At 35.2% G+C, this 24797-nt stretch overlaps 1 protein-coding gene across 1 annotated transcript; it reads left to right on the forward strand.

Moving 5' to 3' along the window:
* The first annotated feature begins 10671 nt into the window (after positions 1-10671).
* On the forward strand, positions 10672-15974 carry LOC100250636 (probable disease resistance protein At4g27220). The gene is made up of 4 exons (XM_002267717.4): positions 10672-11130; positions 11246-11329; positions 12555-15404; positions 15640-15974. Exons 1-3 carry the CDS (start codon positions 10937-10939, stop codon positions 13762-13764), a joined length of 1488 nt encoding a protein of 495 aa, XP_002267753.2. The 5' UTR covers positions 10672-10936; the 3' UTR covers positions 13765-15404; positions 15640-15974.
* Positions 15975-24797: the final 8823 nt, after the last annotated feature.

Consider the following 24797-nt stretch of genomic DNA (forward strand, 5'->3'; position numbering starts at 1 on the left):
TTATGATAACAATTTTCCTCTCTCTATATAAATAATTATTAATTATCCATCTTTATATTGATTAAATCACTACCATTTAAATTAAATTAAAATTAATTTAATATAATAAATTATTAATAATTTTAATTATTTAAATAAATTAATATTAATAAAAAAATTGGTATCACATATTTTTAATAAAATTTTAGAAATTAAATATCAAATAAAATATTTTATATAAATTAATTTAATTTTTCATTTAAAATGTAATAAAACCTGTTTTAATAAAAGTATTTTTTAAAAATTTTAAATAAACATTATCTTCAACAAGATGAGTTCCCTTTATTTAAAAATATGATGAAACCACATTGATCTTCGTTTTAATATCAAAGACTATTGCAATGTGATATGTATTATATTTATATATAAATTGTTTTTATTCAATAAATTAGATATTTCTTAATTCAATTTTAACTTTATACACTTTCAAAATTCATATTTATAATTCTTAAAATTCAAATATCGAATCTACCGATATATCTCAATGTACCGATGTTTTTCTTTTTTATCATATCTATATCAATTATACTTACAAAATAACTTTAAAATATGTATTCTTGTTTATTTTATCTTCTTTTTTTTTTTTTGAGTTTTTTCAAACATTCCTATGAATTTTAAATAATTTTCGTTCCATCGATATTTGTGAAAAAATATCATCTGATATTTTCGATACATCCGTAAAATGGAAGTACCAATATTTCTGTAATTACCGATAATTTCATCCTTAATTCTAATATATATATATATATATATATATATATATATATATATTAAAATTTAAATATAATAACAATTTTCATTATTATATTTAAATTTTAATACTATATATATATATTTATATTTATATTAATATTATAATAATGACAATATCACACTATTTCTAAATAATATTTACTTTCTTTAATAATAATTGTATTGTTTCATGAATATTAAAGTATCATGAAACTTTAAATATAATAACAATTTTCATTATTATATTTAAATTTTAATACTATATATATTTATATTTATATTAATATTATAATAATGACAATATCACACTATTTCTAAATAATATTTACTTTCTTTAATAATAATTGTATTGTTTCATGAATATTAAAGTATCATGAAACTTTCTCAAAAATAAATAAATAAATCATGTTAAGTATTCAATAGTATAAATAAATTTAAAAATGATAAATTCATTTTGAAAATGGAAAATGCATTTTAATGTGGATGAAATAATTTGTCTCCAATATTGAGTTTTTACAATAAAACAATTTCCTCCTTAATACTTTTCTTTGTTCCTTCATTTAATGGTATTAGGACTATATTTTTGTCTCCTTGTTAAGATTTTTCTCTTTAAAACTATTTTACAACAACATAATTTTGTTATTCATAATTTACCTTTTGGAACGACACTAGGTTTTTCTCTCCCAATATATTTTGCACCATGAAATATTTTGTTATTAAAAATTATGATGTCTTCACAAATAATTTGGCCTCATTTCACATTCAATTAAAACTTTAACATAAATTTTCGTAACAAACTCAAATTTTGTCTCCCAATATCATCTTTAGAGATGAAATTATATTCATGGCGAAAAAATTTGTGGCTGAAGGTGAAATTTCTTGTAGTAATGTGCAAATTCAATGAAAGGAGTTTAAAAATATTTAGAACAAGATAAATTTCTATAAGATGACTTCCTATATCACCCATGCATATTTTCAAGAGTATACTTTTACACTTTCTTCATATTATGATTTAAAACAATCATTTTTATTTTTATTTTTTTGCAAAATGTATATTTTGATTGAAAATCTAATTTACTAATTATAAAACATTTAATTATCAAATGTATCAACAGAATCATTAAATTTTTTTTTTTCTAATTTTAACCAAAATCAATTTTTCAAACACTCATAAAGTAGAAATAAATTTCATTACCTTCAAAATTATCCTTTAGATATTCCTTAGGCCCATGAATAACATCGCTCAAGTAGATTGCTTGATCTTTGCATTCTTCTACCTTCCAAACCTTATATTTTAAAGCATAAGGTTAACATCACTCCAACTTTTAAGCATAGGCAATAAAAAAGGCCTTGCGCTTTCACCAAGAGGACCCTGGCAATGCCATGCTTTACATCTAGGCCCAATCTTTGTTGTTTCTTTCTTATTTTCATCCTTGTGATCCTATTTGTTGTAATTTTCATTTAAGTCAATATATTGAGCTCCTAATGGCTCTTGCTTTTTAGGAGAAAAATAAGGCTTCATTTCACATAGATTTATTTGAAGACTTACATCAAATCGATCCATGGGAGTATGAGTCTAAATTGCTAAAGTTGCTTCCAAGATTATGAACTAGATTACAAACTAAAAATAAAAATAAAAAAATAAATAAGCATAAACTAATTAAAGAAAAGACATGCAGAACACTTTTGTTAATAGATGACTCAAATTCTACCTTCTTAGTCTTTTAATAACTCCTCCTATAGGGGAGTCCGTGCTAGAACTCAAACCTCCTAATAATTACTCACCATCTTTATTAGTCACAATTTTAATTTTGCAAAAGAATCCTGCAGTTTTTATAGGATCAACTTGTTTTTTAGAATCTTCTTCAGGTTTTACCAGGAATCATGTTAAGCTTTTCCAGAAAATTTTGTTCAAGTTTTGCAAGGAATTTTATTAAGCTCTTTCAGGTAATCTTGTTCAACTTTTGTAAGGAATCTTCTTCAGCTTTCACAAAGAATTCAACTTTATAAGGGATCTTTCAGCTTTTGTAAGAAATTTTATTTAGCTTTTGCAAGGAATTTTCATCTCTTTTTAAGAAATCTTGTTTAATTTTTCATTAGAGTATAGGTTTGTTAAGTGGTCCCCTTCAAAATCTTCCTAGTCATCAAAATCTTCATTGTCTTAATAGCAACGAATGCATCATGTCTATAATTGAATAAGCACTCTATGAATATCATAGTAATAAAATGTGGTTAACTAGCAAAATTCATTTTATTTGTTTTTTAAAGACTATAGATTTTCAATGGGTAAGAAGCAATGCCTTTTTCATCAATATGGCTATGATCCAATAAGGTCTTACCTTACTATTATTCATTAAGGCTCAAGATGAAGATAACCTCTCACAAGATGGTGCTTCCATTAGAAACACCAATCTTGGACCGAAAGAATAAAAGCGAGATTTGAGCAACAATTTGTTGAATATCAACAAGTCAATTTTGGGTTGACATTTGAGCAACTTGAAGAGAGTCTATAATTACTTTTTCAGCATGAAATGGTAGTCAAGAACAATATGTTTCATTTTTAAAGGAAATACATACCATATTTGCACACATATGCATACCACCAATTGTGGACCCGCATTTTTCACGTGCGTCCCCACTCGATCGGCAAGACTCGCTTTTTATTTGTGAAAAATTGATTTTTGAAAAAAAGTTGGAGTCGCCACTTATTTTATTTTATTTTTTAAGGGAAAATAAAACAAGAAATAAAACCCTAAAAATATGACTCCATAATTTTTGGAAAAGCGTGTCTTTGAAAAACCCGAGTCTAAGTCCGAGGATCAGATTACCTATTGGGAAGGTACCTTTAAAAGGTAGCACCCCTCTAAGCCCTCTAAAGGTCTCTACTAACTAAGTTAAGGGGAATATGGCAATTAATCGGTTAATTATGGATACCTGAGTAGGCTAAGGTGATTTCAAAAAATAACATGCCAAATAGGATCAAATTGTCATAAAAGAAAGGTTAGGATGCGTACCTGAACCGCTTCTCAAGTGCTATCATAAAACATCAGAGTTAGTATAGAAGTATAACACACAACATGTATTTAATCATAGTGAATCAAGCATACATCTAAACACCTAAGGATTATCAAACATATGCATACTTCACAGTGACATGATTGTTTACAAAATTTAGAAAGTAGGTGATAGGGGGGCGTACCTGGATAGCATAGATAACTTACAATGCGCTTCCATAAGACATGAGGGATTAGACAATAATAAAATAAAGAAACCCTAGCATGCTTGTTATCTAATTAGCATAACAAAAGTTATCAAAGTATATGAAAACATTAATTATCACACACATCTTGTATACAATTCCTAAAAAAGATAGACATAATTTCAACAAGTGACAAAGGTGGTAACAAAAATAATTTTTGAAAAGATTTTCTTATGTAGGGGTTTCACCAATTCCCCAATTGATATACACGAATTTAGCTCAGAATTATCTCATTTATTTGGGACCACAAACTTTGATTCGTGTTTTATTCAAAACTGGAATTTTATTTGAAAGATGTGAACCGATCAAAACATGGTTGCACATTATTTTAAGAAAATGAGATTTTTTTTATTCCAAGGACTCTAAATGAAATTTTTTTTAAAATAGGTTTTTAAAGGGATCTTTTAAGGAGAGTGTTGGATTTCAAAATAAAAGAAATTAATTTGAAAATGACAAGACATAAGGAACAAAATACCAAGCAAAACAAAAGTGATTAAAATCGCAAAGTAGAGTTTTTGACAACTGAGAAAATTGAAGTGGTGAGAATGGAGGTCAATCTTCCCTATTTTCCGATGGCCTCCGAAAAGTAAATTTTACTAGAGATTACCAAAGCAATAAACTACTCAAACTTAGATCAAATAAGCTAACGAGATACCCACCAAGAATTAATGACGAATATTCAAGAAACACATCTATTAAGAATAAAAATCGAGAATTAGCATGAGATCAATTAACCACCCAAACACATCTAGATTGATTAACATGAGACAAATTAAATCAAAGCAAACAATAATTTTCAAACATAGAATTAACTTTATTAATGAAGTAATTTTATATAAAATACCTAAATCGAATAGATGAGTGAAACTAAATCAGGGTAAACTAAAGGCATGAATTTTCAAATATAGAATTGATTTTATTAATGACCTAAAATTATACAAACTCCTCAAATACTTAAAATGAATCAATTTAAACAAAAGGAAACTAAAACAAAATATGGATTCAGGGAATCTAATTTCAAAATAAACTTACATTATTAAAATGAAACCTAGGCTTAAAATGAATTAAACACTAATTAAAGTCAATCTAAGCTTAATTCTTAACATACATGATCAATTATTTTAACAAACTAAAATTTTACCTTAACCACAAATTAAATTTAAAAAAAAAACTACCTGAGACTAAATTTCTAAGCTATAAAATTAAACTCATAATCAAATGAATAAGTTGATGACACAAACAAGTAAATACGAATGAAATAAAATATGAAGTAAACGAAATATGAACTCAAGGAATTAGGTAATATATGTATGTATATTTTTTTAAACAAACTTACGTTAGTAAAATAACTTTGAGCCTAACAAACATTTTTATCACTAATCAAGGCAAGTTTAAAATATAATACTTAACACATAAAAATCAATCATTTCAACATACTATAATTTTAACTAAATCTAAAGCCAATCCAAACCACCTTCAATAGATTTTTTTTATTTTTTTATTTTTAACTAAATTTTTAACCCATAGGTTCAATCTCAATAATAAATAAATAAATAAGTTACAAAGCATTAGATTAGTATCAAATAAATAAATAACAACTAATAATTAAATGAATCAAAACTAAATTAAATAAAAATCAAATTATATATATATATATTTTTTCTTAAAGTAAAACTACATATAAAAAATATATTTTCCGAATTTAATATAATAAATCAAAAAACTAACCATAAACACAATTCCCATGTTGCCATATTAAAATGAAACCAATATATGCCGGCACTAGTAATAAAAGTAGATCCACTTACCTATTATAATAATTATTCCACTAAAGAAAATGTCCAAACTTGCATTGTTACATAAACCTAAATAACAATTCTAGTCTTTTAAAACTCATGCTACCATATTCAAAATCAATACGTGCCAAAACTTGTAAAAGTCAATCCACTTACCATTATAATAATATTTCCACTTAAATAAATATTCAAACTTGCACTTTACATGAAACACATGCTGCCACATTCAAAATCTATACGTAAATGCTAAAGCTAATAAAAAATAGGTCAACCAATCAACCCAATATAATAATCCAACTTAAAATAAACTAAACTTTAGATATTAGTGAAAACCCATATGTATATAAAACTATCTTACCTAACGGCTATGGTGATATCAAAGCAAGGTGGTGTGCAGCTGGTGCGGTGAAGTTATAGGAGCAAGTCTGGATGGGTGTGGCTGATTCCTCTCTCGTCTCCCAATGATGCGGCTGTTGAGGAAAGTTCCTCAAAGATGCGGCTGTTCCAGAAGTTCTCAAGGTGCGGGTGATGCTGAAAGTTCTTCAAAGGTGCAGCTGTTCCAGAAGTGCTCTCAAAGGTGCGGATGATGGCTGAAAGTTCCTCAAAGACGCGGCTGTTCCAGAAGTTCTCAAGGTGCGGGTGATGCTGAAAGTTCTTCAAAGGTGCAGCTGTTCCAGAAGTGCTCTCAAAGGTGCGGATGATGGCTGAAGGTTCCTCAAAGACGCGGCTGTTTATTTCTCCAAGTGGCAGCCGTGTGAATGGATCTCCTTTACGTGGAGATGTGTGTTGAATCTTCCTTCAAAGGAGTGGTGCGGCTGGTTCTCGATGCATGGTGCGGCTATGGTGAGTTCCTCTTCAACTTGCAGCCGTGTGGGTACCTTTGGAGAGGAATGAAATCTCAGTGCATGGTGCGGCTCCTTCAATGCATGGTGCGGTTGCCTCCACTTTCTTTCTCAATGGTTTTCCTCACGTCCTAGAATGGTGCCGCTGCACCCTCTCATCTTCAGAAGAAATGACCTTGCTCTTCCTTAAGGGGACGGCTGCATCTGTTCTTGTCTTTCAATGGTGCGGCTACACCTTGCACTCCTCTACCGACAGAAAGAACCCACTCCTTTCAGACCACCTCCCTCCCTTTTTTTTTTTTTTTGGTGCAGTTGTCGATCTCTTTTTCTCCTCTCCAGCCACAGTGATGGAAGACACCGTAGGAAAGGTTCCTCTCTCTGATCTTTTTCCTCTCTTCTTGAATGCAAAAATCTTTTCTTTCTTTCCTGGTGCAGCTGCCCTTCCCTCCAGAGAATCCTTTCCTCCTCAATGGTCTCGTTGACTCTACCAATATGGAAAAAATCCCTCACCGGTCTAGAGAAAACCTGTAATCTTCCGCATCAGTCCAACATGATTAGAACCCTCCCTTCTGAACCTAGTCTTCATTCCGTCCAAATACCCATTGAACCTTTCCTTTTTCCATGCCAAAATAGCTTTGGTAATTTTCTTTCTTCATTCATTTCCTTCCATCAAAAGCACAATCAGCACATGCATGGGTGCATACTTGCTCTCTTTCTCAGTTCATTTCCTTCCATACGTCCTCTCCTCTTCCAACCACCTTGGATCTATCCTTCAACACATGCATATCTTTGCCAATACATGTTTTCAACCTTCCCTTTTCTCTCCAGTGATGATTCCTTTGGTGAATTTCTCTACAAAAATATAAAGAAAATTAGACTTAATGAATGAATCCCAAGGTGTTTTAGAAAATTATAAAATAAACAAACAAATTAAATTAACAAAATAATTAAGTAAATAATGATAATAATAATAATAATAGTAATAATAATAATAATAATAATAAGAACTCATTTCATGCAATTATAAAATAAAATAAATAAACAAAAATACAAATAATAATGATGATGAAATAGTATAAATATATCAAAAACTCACTTAATCTTAAAAGCAATCAATAAAATAAATAAATAAATAAAACAAGAAAACAAATCTAAGTGAAACTAAACCTTGAAAAGTGTTTAAGTGGGCCTAAGGCGATACCTAATGGGCCAAGTGTGTCTAATGGGCCTAAGGTGCACTAAGTGAACCTAAAGTGATGCCTAATGGCCCAAGTGTACCTAAATGGGCCTAGGGTATCTAAATGGGCCTAAAGTGGCTAAATGGGCCTAAGGTGCCTAAATGGGCCTAAAGTGATCTAAGTGGGCCTAAAGTGTCTAAATGGGCTTAAAGTGATGCCTAATAGGCCAAGTATCTAAATGGACCTAGGGTGATGCCTAATGGGCCAAGTGTGGTGCCTTAGTGGGCCTAAAGTGCCTAAGTCTAAATTAGAGCTGCCAAAGGTCACAATAAGAGGTCAAATTATCCTTTAACCATAGTCTCCAAGGTGGCTTAGAAAATATAGGCTACACGAGTATTAACAGGCCACCAGGGAATTGCTATAAACGACATGTGCGAGGAAGACAAAATAGAGGGTCTACACCAATGTTGTCAAAAAGTAGATGTGGTGGCTTAGGAAGAGAAATATGCAACTCAAAAAGAAGACTAGTGACCTAAGTTATTTCATTCGCCACCTAAGCAATAGAATGATACTTGGCTTTAATAGAAGAGCGAGCAATGGTTCTTTACTTTTTAAAGTACCGAAAAATTGCATTGCCTCCAAGAAAAAGAACATTCACTAAAATGGAAGTGCAATCAGCACAACTGCCTACCCAATTAGCATCTGAGTAAGCAATTAAGTTTAATGATTGGGAACAATGAAGAAAAAGAACATAGTCCAAGTTGTTTTTGAGGTACTGTGGGAGACATTTAGCTGCAATTTAGTGAGTTTGACTTGGAGCATGCATGTATTGAGCCAATTTGTTTACAACACAAGCCATATCAGATTGAGATATGGAGAAATATTATAGGCTTCCAATTAGATTGTGGTACGAAGAGGCATCAACTTGTGGAGATCCATCATTATGAATAAGCTAAGTAGTACAACTAAGTGGAGTGATAGGAGATTTGATACCTTCCATATGAAATCTTACAAGGAAGTCTCGATCATATTTTGGTTGAGAGAGGAATAGTCCATTTGCTGAGGGAGTGACCTCCACACCCAAGAAAAAAATGAAGATGCCCAAGGTCTTTGATTGAGAACCAATTGGAAAGGATGGTAATGATATGGCAAATAAACAATAAGGAGTTTCCTATAATTCATAAGTCGTCCACATAGAGTAAAAAGTAAACAAGAATGGATCAAGTTGTGAGAATGAATAAACATAGAAGAATAGACACAAGAGTTCAAAAAGCCTAAAGATAGAACAAAGGTCTTAAGATCAATGAACCAAGCCCGAGGTGCTTGCTTCAGGCCATAGTTGGATTTGTGCAAACTACAAACATGATGAACTCATTGAGGAAGTTAGGTGGTTATGACATAAAAGCTTCTTCATGGAGATGCCTATGGAGGTGTTCAACATCTAGTTGATGCACTTGCCATCCACGAGATAGAGTAATAGAAAATGGAGTTGTGAGATTGAATAAACAAAGAAGAATTAAAGTAAGAGTTCAGAAAGCCTAAAGATAGAATAAAGGTCTCAAGCTCGATGAACCAAGCCCAAGGTGCTTGTTTTAGGCCTTAGTTGGATTTGTGCAAACCATAAATATGAGGGGCTTTTTGAGGAAGCTAGGTGGTTGTGACATAAAAACTTCTTCATGGAGATGTCTATGGAGGAATGTGTTGTTTAACATCTAGTTGATGCAATTGCCATCCACAAGATAGAGTAATAGAGAGAGCAGTTTGAATTGTTGTAGGCTTGGCCATAGGACCAAATGTCTCATGATAATCAAGGCTAAGTCATTGATGAAATCCCTTAGTCACAAGGCCAGCCTTATATCAAGCAATGCTACCATCAAGATTACGCTTTATCCTAAAGACCCATTTACAATCAATAATATTTTGTCAAGGTTCATGAGGGACCAACTCCCAAATATTATTTGAGACAAAAGCCTAAACTTCTCACTCATGGCATCTCTTCATTCGTTGTGTCTAAGGCTTGGGTTGAAGTAGCGGGTTCAAGGCCAAAGGGAAAGGATGTTTGGTGGCAATGAGGTTAAAATATTATTTCTTAGGTTTAAGGATGTTATTTTTTTATTGAGTTTGCATGGGATGGTAGAGAAGTGGGTTGGTGATAGAAAGGAGAGCAACGATGGAGGGTTCACTGCTTGGGATGGAGCTTCGTAGTGCTTCTGTTGTATCAACGGAAGCTTTAATGCAAACAATATTAATTCAAAAATACGGAGATAAAACAATCACATAAAGGTACACGAGGTTTTAACATGGTTCAGCCAATCATACCTACATCCACAAATGAGAGAGAATCATTCTAATATAACATAGAGTATTATATATGGCATAATCAAATATAATTATTGGGTTCTCAAAACATCCCATGTTTTTCCACATATTATACCCACACCCTTAACCACGAGCCCTCTCGCTCCCCAAGGTATCTCCTGATTGTCCTTACATGTCTATCTACTTTGTATAGTCTCTACAAACACATCTTTTATCTTATTAACTTTTTCCCTCATGACCTAAAATATTTATACAGATATTCTTAATAATTTTCTTTATTTTATAAAGAAATCTAAAATTACAATGACATGAATATATGAAATATTTTATACAAATATTTTCTATAAAAAGGAATTTATAATTATTAGGAATTTGGTATACTTTCCAACAGTTTTATTAGTGGTTGAGGGGAGAAATTCACGGGATGAAGATGATGTGAATGGAGAGGTGGGTTCAGTAGGTGAGTATGACACGGAGTGACTGATAGAATGGGAGACTTTGAATGGATGCACAGCTTGCTTGTGGGACTGGTTGGTAGGATAAATGAGGAAAATGGGACTGATCAGTAGGAAAATATAGAGTGGAGGTGGTATTGTACATAGTCGGTAGCATTGACTGAGAATGGAGCATTCAAAATGGGAATAGTACAAGAAGGCCAAAGTCGGAAGTTCGAGATCAAAAGTAGGTGGATGCCAAAGGGGTAATTCAATGGTCTGAGAGAAAGTAGTAACCCCACCCCCAATCGGTCATCCCTTCCGGCGGTAGTGAAGGATGGATCCCAAGAGGAGAAAGACACAAGACTCCGCAGAGAATGTTGATTCCAGTGCTGCGGATACTGGGAATTCTGGTGTGGCAGAGTCGAAAGCCACTGATTCGAAGGCCAAGCCTGTGGAACTCAATGCGGAAGCCGAAAAGAGTAATTTCGTCTTCCGAAAATGGCGCTCTTCTCCAACATACCCCAAAGCGTAAGTGCAGTCTTCCCTCATGTGTTACTTCATAGTATCACGATTATTATTAGGACCTTCGATTTTTGGTCATGGATCTAATTTATCTGAATTTGGATTCCGCTGGACTGATCAGAATGGAAAAAGGCAAAAGCACTCTGAAAAGTTTTCATAAGCAGCAGCTTGAGCAAAGGCGTGGTAGTCGGCCGGTGCAGATCATGTATGTATTTTGATCATAAACAGTTAGATCCATGTGGTGTAGTAATGCTAGGGGACCATCACAAGTGATGATGACTAATAAATATTTCAAAATGATCCATTTGATTGACTTGGGTCTCCCTCGAATTGGAGCAAAGATGGACATAGCATGCATATATGGGTATGGGTGGTTGTCAAAGTGAGTCTAAGTATGAGTGTTATTAAAAATGAACTGAAAGTCACTAAGAGAACATTTTGTAGTAATTTTAGAAAGTGCTTTTAGCATTTTTCATACCTTAAAGATAAAAAATTTTCAAGTATTAGAAAGATTAAAAATACTTTATAAAATCACCGTCAAACACACTTTAAGAGCCCCTTTGACAATTATTCTAAAAAATGTTTTTAATATTTCTAACATTTGAAATTTTTTATCATTTAAGTGTTAAAAATACCATAAACGTTTTTTAAAATCACTCTCAAACGCACTCTAATATTTGTAAGTGTGAACCAATGGGTACAGATGTTCATAAATAGAGACCAATGGTTATGAGAATTTCCTTATTCATTTATTTTGTAGGAATAAATGACTTGATAATGAAACGGGTGAAAGAAAAGAAAAGAAAGAAAATCAAAGATGAAGAAAGAGAATGTGAATAAGGGATCAAATAAATTGCGGATTATAACCTATGAACAGAAAAAACTTGTAATAGACAAATTGAATCGAACTCAAAAGGAAATCAATAAAAGGAAAGACTAGGGTTTTTTGAATCATAAAAAAGGAGGTGAAATTCACTCTGATACAAGCTCAATTAGATCTCACTAGCTATTTAGTGAGAAACCAAAGGATTCAATTTGTCATAGATGAATGCAGCAACCAGGAAATTTCTTTCTCTATATATATACAGGTCCATTTTAGAGCCAAGACCACCAAAACCATTGTCTAGGACACTTGGGACTCTCCAGATTATGCCTTTAGAAGATTCGAATGAACTTTAGTTGCGTACTACATGTGTCACCCCCAAAAAAATCTATCTTTGAAAACTTTTTAACACAAAAAAAAAAAAAAAAGAAGGAAAGTTATGTTACAAACTTCATTTTAGAATCACTTTAACACACAAATTGGTTTGATATTGTCAAAGACAAACACCATTGTGGGACTTGCGAAGAGTTCAACTAGCATAATCCTCTGAAATTCCCTTCTGAGCTCATCCTAATGGTTTTATTTTGTTTCCTTATCATTTTTGTAGATACCTCCACCCCCTGCATAAGGAAGTCGAGGAGTTGAACAGAAAGAAAGATATTGTGTGTCTTATCTTATCATCTCCTCCTATGAATTCCATGAACAAAGAGAGACACGAGAAATGGGTTCGGGGTGTTTTGAGGATGAATCACAAAGTGAGGGAATGGAAAACATTTTCAAGCAAGAAAAATAAGGTTTTAGATTCACACCGATCTGAAATCGATGCACTGCTGGATCACACGTTCGATGATATTGAAGCTTATGTTCCACCACTGATCATTAAGAAGATGTGTAAGAAAACTTGGCCAGTAACACAGCCTGATCAAAAAGCACGTAATTTGGCTGTTAATTTTGCTACTCGCCAAATTCTAGACGAAATAGAAAATCCTGAGGTCCTGAGGATTAGGATTTCAGGAAGAAATGGTATAAGAGTAACATCAGCAGTGAAAGATCTACCACAGATACAGCAAAGATTTAATATCGTGATTCAGGTTGATGCCTCATTATATCCGAATATCAGAGGTATTGAAGAGAATATCGCAACACAATTAGGCTTCTCATTGAACATACAGATGTTAAATAAATTCTTGAAAACCACAAGCTTCTTAATCTTTCTGGATGACATTTATGAAAGCATCGATCTGTATAAAGTGGGGAGTGAGTGGTGGAACTCAAAGAACATTCAAAAGATAGTTTGCAGGACTAGATCCCAGACAGTTTGTCGAAGAATGGCAGTGGATCGAGAAATCAGGTTGGATGATCATCTGTTATCCTGGGAATTATTTTGTAGGAATGTTGGCAACATTGTGCATTCTTCAGGTTTCCAACACAGAGCCACAGATGTGGTTCAAAAGTGTTCTGGCCATTTACTTGCTGTTGTTCTAATGGCAAGAGCTTTGAATATGGTCTTCAACGTTAGCACCTGGGAACATGCATCTTATTTGCTAAGCTTGCCGCATAGATCTCAGATGGAAGATAGAGTTTTGTATAATGCACTAGCATTCATTATGGGGCAGTGTTCAGGTTCAGCACATGAATGTGTAAAATACTGTGCATTTTACATGGAGAGGGAAGGGGCGAACAAATTAGATTTGATTCAGGAGTGGATCAGACATGAGTTAATCAGCACATTTGATGAAGGACAAAAGATGGTTCGAGGCCTTGTCAGTGCCTTCTTGTTAGAGAGTTCTCAGAATGGATATTCCGTCCGAATGTGAGATGAAATCCATGAGGTGTTAGCAAATTCACAATTTCTTTTGCAAGGTGGAAAGGGTCTTGCTAAGGCACCAACAGATGAGGCATGGGAGGAAGCCACGGAAATCCATTTGATGAATAATAAATTTTCTGAGCTGCCAAGGGGTCCAAATTGTCCCCAACTCTGTGCATTGTTCTTACAAAAGAACCCTTTTTTGCTAGTTATTCCTCCATCGTTCTTTCAACGTATGCCTATGCTCCAAATCCTAGACTTGTCCCATACTAAAATAAGATCTTTACCACAATCTCTTTATGGGTTGTCGCAACTGCAAAGACTCTTTCTGAGAGGCTGTAAACTCTTCATGGAGTTGCCACCTGAAGTCGGAGAACTCAGTAATCTTAAGATGTTTGATCTCGAGGGGACTGAAATCATAAGGCTACCTATGGATGTTGGAAAATTGACAAATTTAACCTGCTTGAAAATGTCGTTTTATGGGGATAATGACAACAAAAAAGATAACCAATACTCAAACAGGATAATTCCTCAGAGTGTGATGTCCAATCTATCTCAATTGGAATAATTAATCATAGATGTGAATCCCGATGATAAGCAATGGAATGCCAATGTGAAAGATTGTAGAGGAAGTGTGCAGCTTAAACCGGTTGGAGGCTCTTCAACTTTACTTTCCAGAAGTTTCACTTTTGAATAACTTGATGGATGGATCATCAATAAACCTCCCAGGAATGCACTTTAGATTTACTGTTGGTAACCATATGAATCGCATAATATCTCGACTACCACTTGAAGCTGCAGTTAAATTTGAAGAACAAGAAAGATGCTTGAAATATGTGAATGGTGAAGGTGTCCCAACTGAAATTAAGGAGCTACTCTAGCTTGCTACTGCATTGTTCCTGGATCGCCATTTAACTGCCACAAGTTTATCTGAGTTTGGGATTAAAAATATGGGGAATCTAAAATTTTGTGTATTAGGTGAATGTGATGAGATTCAAACCATTATAGATGCATATGATGGAAGAGATGTTGTACTTGGATCACTAGAGTACTTGAATCTTCATTATATGAAGAATTTAAGGAGCATTTGGAAGGGGCCACTTATATTGGGTTCCCTATCACATCTAAAAGCTTTGGTGTGGTATACATGCCCCCAATTGACTACCATTTTTACTTTGAATCTGTTTCCTAAACTCTATGAGTTAGAGGAGCTTGTAGTTGATGATTGCCCCAAAATTGAAAGCATAGTAGTGACTCCTGATCCTACTGCTACTGAACCAATGTTGTGGAGGGCAAGGTATTTATTCCCAAAGTTGAGGAAGATATCACTTCATTACATGCCTAAACTGGTCAGCATTTCCAATGGTCTACGCATTTCACCAATATTAGAATGGATGAGCTTCTATGATTGTCCAAGCCTCAAAACTCTTTCCCCAGAGGAAGTTCACAGTAATGATTTGAAGGTGATAATAGGAGAGGCAAAATGGTGGAGAGAATTGAACTGGAACAAATCAAAATGGCCTCAGCTACCCAATCTGGATGCTATCTTTCATCCAATTGAACAGGACACTTATTTCATTACACGTCTAGCAGAAATTGACGATCAACTTCAAGCTAGGATGCAAGAAACAGAGCTTTCTCAACAGTCAGGTTGTTTTTCCATTCCTCTTTTTCTTCAAAGATAAAACACTGATCTCCATTTTATCTTACCTAAACTTGGTCAGGTTATTTTGTTTTGACATGACTTCTTTAGTTTCAGGATAAGCTATGCCTACATAGACATTTGAATGAAGCAGAAATTCCCCACAACATTTGTATTACCTACGTCCAAGTTTCTTATTCAGCTCTCTCATTTTTGGTTTTTTTTCTTGTTGATGAGGGACAGGTCCTGGTGACTCCCTGAAGGCTCCAGCAGTCAAGGGTGGAACAAGCTCAAAGCAGAAGCAAGTTGCTTAGTTTTACCTATTCTGTACTAGTTAAGCTTGAGCTACGTATTATGGCTAATTTCCCGACAGCGGCTTACTGTCTTATTCGTTGTTGTTTGTTTAGTTATTTCATGTTGTGCTTGGTTGTGGAGAAAAGGAAACTCAGAACCTTACAGAGACATTCTTTGGATTATCAAACCTTACTTTTCTAGTCTCTTTGAATAAGTGGTGATGTGAACTTGCTGTATGCTCTTGAATTCAATATTCGAAATCACATCCTTCAGTTTGATGTGTACTTATTGTTTGGTCTGATCAGCAACTGCTTGAGCCTTTAGCAAAGAATTACTTATCAAATTTGAATTTTCAAGAGGGACAGAGTAGGTTAGAGGAGGGAGCAGTTCAGTTGCAGCTACATCAAAACTAATTTATATATGTGCTTTGGTAGATATAAGATCTGCTTGTACTAAATTCTAGTAGTTGATTGCTAATGTTAATGGTGTGAGGAAAATTGTGATTAAAGTTAATTTTTTTCTTTCTTTCTTTCACTTTTTCTTTCCTTTAACTTTTCCTCTCTATGTTCTTAGATTCCCTCATATTTTTTCTTAAATTTTTTGAAAACCGAACATAGCCTTAGAGGAGCTATTAAAGATCTAAAGGACGTTTCATGATTGAGTTAGTAGAAATTGGTAATCAAGTTCATGCTTTGGAGTCAATAAACATATGATAAACATGTACAATTTTCTTTGACTATCAAATACTTTGATGTTATCTTCATTTGAGTGGTTTGATATATCCACTCGTACTTCATAACCCATTTTCACATAAATAAATAGTAAAAAAATAAAATAAAATGCAAGAGAAAGCTCACATGTGTGGCAAGCTATCATACATACATGCATGTTTTACCTATGATCATACTATCTCTTGAACAAGCATTCGATGAATCCATCAAGCATCACCTATGCCTTATCAAAAGGATTTGTTGAGAATATTTACTTAAGATGAAGAAATCCACAAATCTTGCTAAGTTTTATGTATGAATTTTAGCTTTGATCTTCACTTTAGAGCATGCCTTTGATGTAGAAGAGTTTAGCCACTAATGGAGAACTTAGTCATCATTCACCTTGTTTGGTAACCAAGAAAATGGTAGAAAATAATGGAAAGTAGAGAAAAAAAGGGAAAATCTAAATTCAAAAATTGAAAACTCAACATGATTGTCTTTAGAATGTTCCAAAAAAAAAAAACAATAAATAAAAACTTCACATTTCTAACAACCAAGCCTAAGTGTGGACCCCGCATTTCGATCGCTCGAATGCGTTTCTCACTCGATGGCGAAACTCGATTTTTATTTTGAAAAATTGATTTTTATTTTATTTATTAGAAAATGACTTGGAGTCGCCACTTATTTTTGTTTTATTTTTTTAAAGGGTAAACAAAATAAGAAAGAAAAACCCTAAGTGTGACTCCTTATTTTGGAAAAGACGGCCTGTGAAAAACCGGATCGGGTTCGGGGGTCAGGTTACTTATCGGGAAGGTACGGTAAAAACCGTAGCACCCCTCTAAGTCCCTAAAGTCGGGTCTCTACTAATGAGATGAAGCTAACGTGGCAATGATGAGGAAATCAATGAGTACTCAGCATGATCGCACATATGAGAATCAGTACATGCATGGAGAATTACAAGAATGGGAGTGGACACGTACCTAGGTGACAAGCCGCCATACGCTATCAAGAAATAGGGTTAGAGCACAGTTAAGAAATAATCTCATGCATGTCACAGATCAGAATAAATCAATCATGCATGGCAATCAAATCAATCAATCAGTCAATCAATCATGAAGTCAAGTATGTAGGGCCCCCACCAAAGCCTGTTCATTTTTGCATGAATTAATTCCATAAATACCATTATTTGGAATTACGGAATTTAATTCTTACTTATTTTAAAAACATTTGAAAAAACAAAGAAAATGCAAAAGTGGCTTGCCGAAAAGAAAATGGCAACCAAATTTTATTGAAAATGAGATTTTGAAACCTAAAAACCATAAAGATGAAAAATGAGAGAGTTGGAATTATTTGAAAAGCTAAATTTGAGGAGATATTTGCAAAATGTGATTTGGAGCAATTATTTTTCAAAAACAGAGATGAGAAGACAGGAGATTATATGCAGCCCAAAGATGATCATTTCAGGCCCTTCAGAGTATGCCTTTAGGGACTCTGATTTGAGAAACTGAAGCTGCATCTGTAAACCATGGTTGCCAGCACTGACACCCTCAAGGCATTCAGAGTCGGATGAAATCTCTCCTTTGAATGATAATTCCGAAATGGAAACTGGGCTTGGCTAATAAGCCTCCTCTAAGCTCATAAAAGATTAAGGGTTTGTTCCGGTGCAGCGTGAGGAAACTGAACCTCCACCGGAGGATCCAATTGATGCTTCTTCTAGAATTGGAGCCATTGAGTCACAGCCTAGCAGAATCTCCATCTCTCACCAACAAGATGTCGGCTATTGGTTTGGACTGCTGCTTATTGGTGGTTCCAAACGACAAGCCAATATCCTCAGTTTCAAAATCAGCCGCAATGTTGGCAACGACACCTCAGGAACCCCATAACTTTGTTCAGACAGATTATTCTCCTCAATTTTGTGCTTCAGTTCACTCAAGATCACACAAACTTCTTGTGCAGCACAACTATTTCTCTGAATCCAAGAAAGGGATGGACGTAGACTTCTGAGAGCCTAGTCTTGAGTTTCTGGGTCCTGAACGTACTTGCAACCTCCTTGATGTTTTTGTAAGCTCATCTTTTACACTTCCCGGAACAAGTCGGCGAAGAGCAATGCAAGGATGATGGGATAGGCCTGACTCCTGAAGCTTCTAGAACTGAGTCTTCCCACTTGAGATTCTGAAAACAGTCTCCTCTGAGAAAGGAGTTAACCAAAGCTGAAGGAAACGGTTTGAGGTGTTTCGGCTGATGATGAAGGTTGGGTACTGATGGAAATGATACGAAAGATAACAAATAAGGTTGGTGATGGATATCAGGGGGCATGAAGAGCGAACAGTGGCGTCATTCCTATGTATACGGGTAAGAAATGGGTAAGAAATAGGCATTGACAGATGAGGGTCTAAAGAAAGGACATAGGTGTAATGATACGGCTAGGGAAAGTGGAAGTGGGTATGAATTATGGCTGTTCTAGCAGACTTTTCAAACCGTCGTCCAAATGAGTTTGCAAAAGGTGGTGAATTCAAAACATCCATGCAATGAATAGTTGACTGAGAAGTTCACAAAAGAGGCGAAGTGAGTTCCACGAGTCCTAAGGATCTACTGGCCTTCCACTCAAATCAACATGTGTCCCATCCATAGCATCACCACAGGTTGGATCAGGATAATGCAACATCAAACGTCCCGAACTATCAGTAGTTGTTGCACTAGTATAAACTCAGGCAGCTACCCCATCTTCTCTTCTGAACCGTAGTCGACTGGACTCGACTCTCGGCCGTGACAATTGCGTTCGCCGCTGCGTTCATGGTCTCTACGCTATTATTCACACTTATCATCTTCCTTATAAGTCACAAAATCCCCATATTCTCAACTCAAACCTCCTCCGGCACTGAAACTTCTAATTCCGGCTATTTGTGCTTAAAACTCACTATAAGAAGCAGCAAGTTTTCCGACGAGATTCCGATATGGAGCTGTGAGTCCGAAGAGAACCATTCTGCTTTCTGGTTTGGAGAGTTTTTGGTCGGATTCGTCATGGGTAAGAGCATCCACAGCAACATTATTAGGATTAACAATCCCATTCACCGCCCCGATACAACCCATACTGACCATAAACCTACTGGCCAGAGATTCAACGCCGTCCCCATCTCTCATTACATAGCTCATCAAATAATTGCAGTCTAGATCCACTTGAGACTCGTCTTTATGAATTACAGAAGCTCCAAAGTTACGTCCAATGCTACGCGTAAGCTGGTGGCACAACCTCTTTATGGAACAGAGGATGATGATCTTAAAATCCCGTTCTTGGGATCTGTGAGTCTGTTCCAAGCGACTGCTGATGGATTGACACTCAACCATAGCACTTGAGGGACCCCCCACATGGCGTAAAGTAGTCCACTTCCAGTCTGTTGCACCTCTAAATTATGGGGTTCCGCAAATTCAGCTTGTAAATTCAGCTAGCTCAGTCTCCTCAAATCCTGGGTTGACTTGTAAAGCCTCTTCAACTTTTTCATATGTTTCAGTGACTAGATTACCTTGCTCTTTCATTTGAACGGCTCCAACCTCTAACTCCTTGATAGGCCACTGCAAATTTTAGTGACTTTTCTTCACCAGATATGCACTGCCCGCAATATCCACTTGTGAATCTGTGAAGTTACCAAACGCAAGAGACCCTATTCATTTGATTCTCAAAACCCATAAGACATACCCGCCAGCACATGAGGATTAGGAATTGGTTTCATCAAGCATCTCTGCTTCTTCAGGCTGGCACTTTTCCAAACAGCCATGCGCATTTGCTTGGATCACAACTGTCGAACATTCCGAGCATTAAGCTATGTGCTTACAAATATGACATGAGGGAAATTCCTCCACCATCCATACATGTACTAACAGCAAACAGTAGCATCCTCGGTACCCATACATTAATACTTGACCCTCAAATCTGAAGGATATTCTGAATATGAAGCGGGTTGTTTCCTTATGAGCTTTCCGGTCTTCTCATGCCATGAGGAAGAATTATTTAAACGGTGGTCAGGGGAATGAGTTCATAGGGTGATGAAATAAATGGGTTTGGGGAAAATGAATGAGGAACGGGTTAGATGGCATTGGGTTTGGTGGATGAAGCATGGAAGATAAGATAGTGTATGATAGACAGCCGTGCATGCATGAGACTCCACGTACGTGACAAGATCGAAGGCAAGCGGGTGATGAGAGAATGATACAAAGGGTAATGGAAAGTGATGAAGGAAAGTGGGTTCAATGATAAAACGGCTGCAGCAAGGGGCATATTGAGTGAGTGAGAGTGATGACATAGTGCATGGTGGTGTAGAGAGAGAAAGTAGATTATTGGTGATGGGTATGAGGGCATGAGGACTGATCAATGGGCATGACGAGGTCAGATAGGTGGAGCCACGCTGGTGAAATTGTAATGGACAACATCCTGCTTATCCAAGCACTTCATCTTGCCAATGGTGGGTGTTAATGAACCTTAGGTAATTGGAGCTCACATCAAACATAGTCACCAATGCTGTGGTTGCCATTGACGTTCCCTGTAGCTTTCACCTTCTTGTTAATTTCTGCATGCCTAATTCCATCATTATCAACCTTGAAATCGTGCTTCCTCTCAATGCCTATGTTGTCTTAATTTTCAAGACACGATAGCAAGATCATTGGATACTTCAATCACGACAGTTGGGTGGGCACTTGCAGAACTAGAGAGCTTGGAGTACCCGGACAGGGGTGTGAAAGAAACCTTGAGACTCCAACCAGTGGTTCCTCAACTCATCCCTCATAAGTCCCTGGAAGACTGTACAATCAATGGCTTCCACATCTCTCAAAAGTCCCGAGTCATGGTAAGCGTATATGCCATAGGGCAAGACCTTAATGTATGGACTGACACAGAGAAGTCCTTCCCTAAAAGGTTCATTGGAAGCAGTATAGATCTCCATGGATGCAACTTCGAACTCATCCCATTTGGCTCAGATAGAAGAGAATACCCAGGAAACGTAGTGAAAATTCTCCATGTTGGCTTAATGAAGTTGAAAGCCAGCTGAAAACTAAGACTCCACACATTCACCGAGATTTTTGAACAAACATCATGCTGCTCTCCTTAGTAACTAACACACTCAAAGACCATCAATGTGCTGATTTGCTTTCTAAAGAATGATCAATATTTTCTCTGCCCCCTCGTATTATCAACTTGCTGCATTTCTCTGATTCCTCTTACTGCTTTACCAAAAGCCTTCGTTTATAACATAGTGATCCAGAAACCTTCCCCATCATTCACCTTTGCATTGACCAAACTTTCCTTACTTCAGTTTAGAATCACCATTATCATGGAATAGCATTCCTCTTCGGGCAGAGATGGGAAATCTGAGGCATGACAGGGATGGGTACCAGGAACAGGGGAAGGTGGAGAAACAGAGCATAAAATAAAATGAGTAAATAAAGGAAGCCTCAGAAAATTCACTTCATAGGTCATCAGTGAATCCTCCGAGCAGGTGAGTAAGACAACCAGGGGCATGATTCCTGGGCATTTCATCAACACCATAGAGACACAGCAAATTCAAAATGGACAATGGCAAGCATGAATGCAGGGTTACATCTCAACAAACAAATTGGTGGCCTTCATTACCCACCCAAACAACATAGTGATGCGTAAAACAATAGCAGCCTGAGGAAATTAAACAGTGAATAACTAAAAACGTGAGGATGGTAATATCCATACCTGAGTTCTTCAAGATGATGATGATCCAGTTTCTGCCCTCTCCTCAAATGGCAGAAGAGGCGTCCTCTCCAACTTCAAAAAAACAATGGAATCTCTCCTCTCCTCAAATCTCTCTGAATCCTTCTTTTTTTCTTCTCACTCAAAAGCTCTCTGCAGCCCCCCCAAAAACCAGCTTTTTCCTTCCCTTTACCCCAAAATAACCAAACAAAAGCTCCTCCTCTCTAAAAGATCTCTGCAGTCCCCTCTAAAAGCAACCACCTCCTACCTGCAGGAGACGCTCCTCCTCTAACAGAAACGCACTCCTCCAATAACAGACTCTGAATCCCCTGCATATCCTCCAATAGCTGTTACTTTCTCATTCGTCCATCAGCTCCACTAAGCTGATTCCACAGCCACCAACCAGGAGGCAACACTTGGCTTTCAAAGAGCCCTCCAGCTGGCAAGTGAGCTGCAAAAAATGAAAGAAAAAAAAAGTGCCCCTAATAGGGGTCTACACTAAGTGTTCAAACTTGGTCAAAAAAATTATACCAAATATCATATCTCACTAGTTTGAGCTAACAATAGGCAAAAAAATGTCTGGTATCAAAATGCTCTAATACCACTATACAGATTTCGATAGCATCTCAACAATCATCTTCAGAATCCAAGCAAGCCTTCCATTAAGAACTTCAATTTTTCTCCGACTTCATATGTAAAATTTGGGAAATAGCATCATTCAAAGGGATTGCATGTTCATCACTTTGTCCTACCTTCCAAACCTCATACTTTGAAGCACCTGCATTAATTTCACTCCAACGCCTCAATAATGGCAATGAAAATGGCCCAGGTCTCTCACCAAGAGGACTTAGACAGTGTCATGCTTCACTTTCAAGCTTAGATGACCTTTGTTTCTTACTTGCAACCTTGAGACTCTTCTCATCATAACCATCATCTCTCATCCTAGATTGGTTATGACGAATCTCAAAAGATTGTTTCTTTTCTTCAACAACTACAAATAAATGAAAAGATGCTTGATTAAACTTGTACTTGAATCTATGAACTAAAAAAATGGTCAAAATCAAATTAAAAAAAAAAATATAAGAGAATTTCAATTTTTAAAAGTCTATAAATAAAGAATTTTTTTAAAATATATATCTTAATTAATGCATGCCATGTGGTCCAACCTCTAAGAGAAAAAGACTTCATGTAGGATTTTTGGCATATATAAATGCACATACACAAATGTATATACATGTGTACATATACATGTGCATATTAAATTAAAGGAGTTTAAAGATATTTATAACCAGATAATTTCTATAAGATTACTTCCCTACATCAACCATGCATATTTTTAAGAGCATATTTTTACACTTTCTCCACATATGATTTAAAACAATCATTTTTTATTTTTTTGGAAAATGTATATTTTGATTGCAAATCTAATTTACTAATTGTAAAACATTTAATTATTAAGTGAATCAACAGAATCATTAGAATTTTTTTTTTCTGATTTTAACCAAAATCAATTTTTTGGACACTCGTAAAGTAGAAAGAAATTTCATTACCTTCAAAACTATCCTTTGGATATTCATTGGGCCCATGAATAACATTGCTCAAGAGGATTGCCTGATCTTTGCATTCTTCTACCTTCCAAACCTTATATTTTAAAGCGTAAGGATTAACATCACTCTAGCTTTTAAGCATAGGCAATGAAAAACGCCCTGCACTTTCACCAAGAGGACCTTGGCAACGCCATGCTTCACATCTAGGCCTAGTCTTTGTTGTTTCTTTCTTGTTTCATCCTTGTGATCCTGTTAGTTGTAATTTTTATTCGAGTCAATATATTGAGCTCCTAATGGCTCTTGCCTTTAAGGGAAAAATAAGGCTTCATTTCACATAGATTTATTTGAAGACTTACATCAAATCGATCCATGGGAGTATGAGTCTAAATTGCTAAAGCTGCTTCCAAGATTATAAACTAGATTACAAACTAAAAAAGAAACATAAACTAATTAAAGAAAAAACATGCAAAACACTTTCGTTAATAGAGGACTCAAATTCTACATTCTTAACCTTTCAATAACTCCTTCTATAGGGGAGTCCGAGCTGGAACTCAAACCTCCTAATAATTACTTACCATATTTATTAGTCACAATTTAAATTTTTCAAAGGAATCCTTCAGCTTTTATAGGATCAACTTTTTTTTAGAATCTTGTTCAGGTTTTATCGAGAATCTTGTTAAACTTTTTTAGAAAATTTTGTTCAAGTTTTGCAAGGAATCTTATTAAGCTTTTTTAAATAATCTTGTTCAAGTTTGGCGGAATCTTATTCGACTTTCACAAAGAATTCAGTTTTTATAAGGAATCTTTCAACTTTTACAATAAATTTTATTCAGCTTTTGCAAGGAATTTTCATCATTTTTTTTAAGAAATCCTATTTAGTTTTTCATTAGAGTATGGGTTTCTTAGGTGGTCCCCTTCAAAATCTTCCTAGTCATCCCAGTCATCAAAATCCTCATTATCATAATAGCAACGAATGGATCATGTCTATAATTGAATAAGCGCTCTATGAATATCATAGTCATAAAATGTGGTTAACTAGCAAAATTTATTTTATTAATTGTCTTTTAAAGACTAGATTTTTATGAGCTTCCTTTTGATACTTTGGCAATGGGGAAATAAATTTTCAATGGGTAAAGAGCA

The sequence above is a fragment of the Vitis vinifera genome, chromosome 12 (genome assembly GCF_030704535.1).
Source record: "Vitis vinifera cultivar Pinot Noir 40024 chromosome 12, ASM3070453v1".
In the NCBI taxonomy this organism is placed as follows: domain Eukaryota; kingdom Viridiplantae; phylum Streptophyta; class Magnoliopsida; order Vitales; family Vitaceae; genus Vitis; species Vitis vinifera.